At 42.6% G+C, this 6,000-nt stretch overlaps 1 protein-coding gene across 2 annotated transcripts in view; it reads right to left on the minus strand.

Moving 5' to 3' along the window:
• ash1 (histone-lysine N-methyltransferase ash1) overlaps window positions 1-5,162 on the minus strand; it is a 69,027-nt gene extending 63,865 nt beyond the window's left edge. For both annotated transcript variants that reach the window (XM_075893132.1, XM_075893126.1), the window contains exons 1-2: window positions 5,024-5,162; window positions 1,622-1,814 (exon numbers count right to left, since the gene is read on the minus strand). In XM_075893132.1, the coding sequence (XP_075749247.1) occupies window positions 1,622-1,741 (120 nt within the window). In that variant the 5' untranslated portion in view covers window positions 1,742-1,814; window positions 5,024-5,162. The remainder of the gene's footprint in view (window positions 1-1,621; window positions 1,815-5,023) is intronic.
• Window positions 5,163-6,000: the final 838 nt, after the last annotated feature.

Genomic DNA, 6,000 nt, shown 5'->3' on the forward strand with positions numbered 1-6,000 from the left:
ACGTAGAGCTTGAAAGTGACACAGTGGGTCCTCTGCAGGGTAAAGTATAGTAAAGTAACCAAGTGTTAACAGTGAGGCACGGGAGAGGAAGAACCTTGGTTAGCTTTGACCCTGCTTGGCTAAACTGCGCTCTTTTCCACCCAGCTTTTCAAAACGTGGCTAAAGCTTTCCCTCCACTTCACTGGTCATTAGTGTCTGTGATAACAAAGCCACACCAAACTTATTTTTTAAATGCAAAAACAACAAAATGGCAGAACTTTTTTGTTTGTTTCCAATTGTTAGTGAATGGTAAAATTATAGCATTTTTCACATTGTTCAAAGCTAATGAATACTCACCACCTGAAGCCTAACTGTAAATGAGCTGTTTGAGAAATACAGTGTACTTGCACTTAGATACATTTAACGCTTTATGGTGACGTTTGAAACAGAAGGCTGAGCTAGTTTAAATTAAAAAAAAAGAATATCTTTCAATGAAAGGGGAAAGTAAAAATCAAAACCGAGAAAAAAACAACAAAACTCTTCAACCATAAAAACCTTTATAAACAAACAACAAAGATGCTCAGTGATAGAAAACATACCATGCTGCATGTAGTCAGTGAAGGGTAAAAAGCATAGCACAAGCAACTAAGATATCACTGTCGGAAGGCAAATGACTCGTAATTCATTTCAGAAAGTTAATAGAAGTTCAAGACCAGTATTCTACCCTTCCTGCACTACATTGTTGCCTTTGCAATTTTTTCCCTTTTTACTAATGCACTAGGATATGTATTTGCTTACAGAGGGCCCGGTGCTGGACCAATAGAGACCTTAATTTCTTCATGCTACTCACATATGAGAAAGCTTTACAGCTGAAGGACAAAACCATCATTTGTACACAACACTTCAACATCAGCTTCATCAGCAGCAGTCATCTCAGGTCCAGCAACATGCTGCCCCAAATCTGCAGGAGAGCCGCTACTGCTTCCGAGCACCTAACACCGTCTTCCATCCCACACAGAGATCCAGCCATTTAAAGACAGTTTTTCCCACTAAACACTGTAACCTCCATCCATGCTGCCTATGTCTTATAACGGTCATACAGGTGCATTCTTTCTAAAGAAGCTCAAAGCTGCGATGTCTTCATTCTATACAAGACACATTCCATAAAGCACAAGATTATTGACCATCACACTGACCTCATTGGTAATAGCCAAGCACTTGTATAACTAGAATCACCATAAGCTGGGGTGATTGTAGTACAGAATGCACTCAGCCCACTGCATGCACTAATGTTCTTTTTTTTTTTTTTTTGCAACATAAAACTGACAGCTTAGCAGTAACAGTTTAGGCCTCACAAGCATATTTATAAGTGCTCAAAAAGCATATACATGTTTGTCCTAGTGCATCACTCTAAGCCATAATATCAAACGAGTACTGTATCCTCTCATGAAACAAAATGAGGCCCTCATTGCAAGAAGACTTGCTATTTGTTATCATCAGTCATATATCATAATATGCTAAGATAAGGAGGCCACATATTTTCTGTTTTAAGGTGGCAGGATTTGGTATCACATTACATGTCATCTATTAGGCTTCAGCTGCATTGAGAACCAAGTAATGTAGTGTACGCAGCAATACTCACTTGTGTTGTGCACATACGCTCCTCACAATGCCGAGATGGGGAAGTGGTTCCCGTGCCAGGCACTCCATTATGAGCTCCGCCAAGGCCCAGCCGTGGTGCCTGGAACCTGGCGTCAGCCATCAGCACTACCCTGCAGTTGCTATGTGCTCTCTCTCCCGCCCCCCAGCGCCAGCATGGCTGCTACCAGTTCCTCCTGAAAACACATTGCAAGCAGTATTGTTGCACTATTGCCACAAAACCAAGATTTAATCATGTATATACAAGTGGTTGCATACCTTAACCAGAATACATAGCACGGGAACAAACATGAAGCATGAAGATGACAGGACAAGCGCTTAGTCGAGAAAAATTTGTTGCACATTCTGCACACATATAAGCGTAATATTTTAAGCTTCAAAAAGAAAAGTAAAAGTTGCACTAAGCACTACGTATTCTGCTTATGTATTAGCGATGACCAACCAACATACCAACACCCTTTCCCTTCTGCTTGCATACCGTATGGTAAGAAATAGCAAAAGAACCTCTTGCATTATTGCCTGGAGCTGACAAATACTCACAGTGTCCATCAATGCAACCGATACAACCTTAAAAAAGTTACATGCATTCCTTTGATTATCTTAAGAATATGAATGACATGCAAACTGAGCTAAATATGAGTTGACACACTACCTTAAAATCCCAAGCAGGCACACCCCCTCCAGTCTTCGGGAGATTTCGAATATGCAGCCTTTTCTTGCCTCCCTTTTAACTGTTTCATTACCGTTTTTATTTGTCCAATGAAGACGAATGAAAACAGTGAATTGATGCATATTTGATAAAGCCCTTCATCAGAAGCATGAGTGTGCATTCTTTATTATTAGCAGCTCTTCCACTGCCATCTTTAATTTTAGTTTATGACCTAGCAAAGCACCACCATTGTCAAATTATCCTTCACTGCAGGGGAACACGCCTGCTCGAGATTTTACGGTATCATATGAATGTCTCACAATGCACATTTTGGTGTCGCTGACATGTTTTGGAAAGACAACAGCTTCCTTGAACGAAATTTTTCTGTTTACAAGGCCAAACAAAGTTACCAGCATAGCGTTGCAAGCCCATGCACAAGGTTTCTTTTTATTATTTATATTGGAGTGCATTTATTCATTTCCACTTGAGCAGTCTTCCGCTATATCGTCTCCTGGCTGCGAACACACCTGCCATTTTTTTTAAGTATTGACATACTACCATAAGCATGCGCAATGGGGGAAGGGGGGCGTCCCCCTAGTCTCTTCTGAGGGCACATGCAAACTCTGTCCCATACTTTAACTTAGTAAAGAAAGGGGAGGGGGCTGTGGTAAGCTTTTGTCTCCCCCCCCTCCCAACTGAGTTTCCTTTCCTTCTTATTGTCCTGAATTTGGGTTCAAAGAATTACCAGTTCAAAAAATGACTGTGGCTGAATCCAAAACAAAAAAAAAGACAGCCCAGAGCAAATGTGTTGCTGCCAGTTCCAACGGAGGAAAGTGAAAGTGTCTGCAATGTACAACACATTTTCATTAAATGCAGGAGGCAAAATTTCTGTGTACTGTGCTTTTTTATGAATGCTTGTCACTACAGTGCCTTACTGAAACAAGAACTCCGAGAAGTGAAACATTACCAGTACTAATGCTGGTGCCTGAAAAAGACTTTTTTCCGAGAAATACTGATCATGTAACAGTTTTCACGCTGGCTCACCTCAAACATTTAGCAAAAGTCAAGCACCTCAGGAAAAACTAACTAGGGTTTAGCGCCCAAGTTTTCTTTCCCGTTCATTTAAGCGAGATTTGTTTCGAATACATACTTTCCTAGAAGTATACCTCGAATTCGTGCTGTTTTCAGACAGGCTCTCCCAATTTCGTAGGCCTGTTACAACCTTGTAACTTTCTGGCCTAAACTTGCTACTATCAGAAGGCTGAAAGGTCACGACTTATTCTTCAGCACAGACTAGTGCACAAATGCGCATTTCCCTAAACTTCAGGCCAGAAGCATGGCACACCTTCCCAACCAACACAGTGACCATTCCATTCATGTTAACGTTTTCCCACTACTTCACTGTTATTGCTGCAATATTAACCTGTGACCTTTGCTACAATTGTTTCACGGGTAATGCACTGGTTTCGGAATCGTACCGTCTAAAGCACTTCAAAGCACTTCAAGAAGAGCCATACGGGAGATTTACACGAAGTACATTAACTATTAATGCCGCCTTTAATAAGCCTCCATAAACACGTCACTAGAAAACTACACGCCCGATGGGTTAAATTTACTTTCACAGTTTCGCGACATAGTACCAAATATTCGAATCAAGGCAAGCTCATAAAACAACGCTCCGTCACTCCGGTCTTTCCGAGTTACGAGAACCGATTTTCGCTAGCTTAAATAGTACGTATACATACCACACACGATGCAGAGAAGCGGAATGTACTAATTTCTTCAACGGTCACCAAGGGAAGCCTAGCGCAGGCCTACTGTACCGTGCGAGAGTCATTTTAGAATTGAATGATACCATTCCGCACCATATTTTGCCGTGTCCGATTCTCAAATATGTCTGTTCATACTCAGGGTTCGAGACCCAGGTAGGAGATAGAAGCCTGTGGCGTTAAATAGGGTAAAGTCGGTGTTAGTTTCTGATAACAAAAATGAAGGCGCGCGAACGCCTTATGAGAAACTTCATCGAAAGAATTGCCGGAACGAGTAGCACGGAAGGCAAGCTTGAAACCGAGCAAATTATTTCATCATATTACTGAAAGAATTATTTAGTGGACACCGGTTAACTAAGCGGTTTGTTAGAACATCGCCACCCATGCATCACTGAGGTAAGATATGCTTAAGCACGACGGCCGATTCCTTAATTCTAGGAAACTCGATACGTATGTATATGCACGAACCAAACAAACGATTATACGTGGCTTGAATAAGACATACTTCTTGTACATTCCCCCTCGCCCCCCCTCGTACCGTTCTCTTTTTCTTCTTTATAATCCCTTTTATATAACCGCCAGGAAATTGCATATCGCGCGTGTTTAAACCAAATCGTAAAACGAGTCACCGCGCGTACGAACCGGTCAATTTATTATGGGTATCACAACCGGCTTTAGCGCAAAGAGACACAAAGCTCTTAAACGGAGTTCATCGCATGGCAACAATTTGAAGATGCTGGAACACGCGCCGCACTGGCACATCGGCTTCACGACGTTAGAAGCGCGCGCCGCAACCTACTCGCAAAACACGAGCAGCGGGACCGTTTTAACTGAAAATGCAGCTTGAGTACAACAGCTGGGAACCTATAGATACAGAACATTTGTAAGCCTGCGCCGCTCAACCCTCGACGTAGCGATTGTGGGAAGGGTCTTCAATCGCGAGGTGCGAGAAATGCTAAAAACTCACCTTCTCACGCATCCATGGCTGATCGCACTGGTTTATAACGGCGCACAACACGGGTGAGCACACACAAGCACTTTTTCAGTCTCATGGCCAAAATTAGTTCAGGGAACCATCAGGAACCGCGGTATCCTCACAAATGGTGTTTTTCTTGTTTTGAGGACGAAAGCGTTGGTTCAGGATAAACACATTATGGCCGCCAATCAACATGGCGGGAGTTCGTCGCGGGCGCCGTCGGGGCAAATCCGGAAATGGGACTTGCATCAAACACCCTACATTGGAAGGGTACAGACAACTGGCCGGTGTGAAAATGGAACACCTCGTCATACACAAATCGCTGACACAAAACCGAAACCCAATTTACGGTGGCTCAAACCAATGTTTCCGAAACACTCACATGTTCAGGAGTTCCCGACGGCAAAAAATATTAAAAAACGCATCATTTTTTATATATTGATAAACTGTGCATATTTCAAATAACAGAAGAAATTGACGGACAAATTTAATAGCAGGGTTATTCTTATATATCGCCTGAGTGTTACAAATTTCTAGAACTTAAGGGCACATTATCATGTTTATTACACATGGGCGTGCACATGGGGAGGAGGGGAGAGGGGGCGCATGGGGTGGCTGCCCTGTCCATCGAGTTCACGAATGGAGGGGCTTTAGGCGGCCCCTAGAAGGGTGCATTAAATTTTCCCCATACTTTTAGTTAGTAAGGCGAGAGAAGAAAAATAAATCTCCCCCCCCCCCCCCACCTCATCCTACCGCCTGATTGGTAGCCCTGACACCGCCTACATGCTCTCACACTTACTTTTAGCATTGGACTTCCAGTAATCAACCATTTTCAAAGCTAATTAGAGCAGCAGCGAAAGATTTCTGGCATCGTACTTCCCACGTTTAGACATTCCGCATTTGGTGCTTTCTATTCGAATTCGTTTAATCTCGTTATAATGACTCATTTTATTACAACCACGCTGACA

The sequence above is a fragment of the Rhipicephalus microplus genome, chromosome 1 (genome assembly GCF_043290135.1).
Source record: "Rhipicephalus microplus isolate Deutch F79 chromosome 1, USDA_Rmic, whole genome shotgun sequence".
Classification (NCBI taxonomy): Eukaryota; Metazoa; Arthropoda; class Arachnida; order Ixodida; family Ixodidae; genus Rhipicephalus; species Rhipicephalus microplus.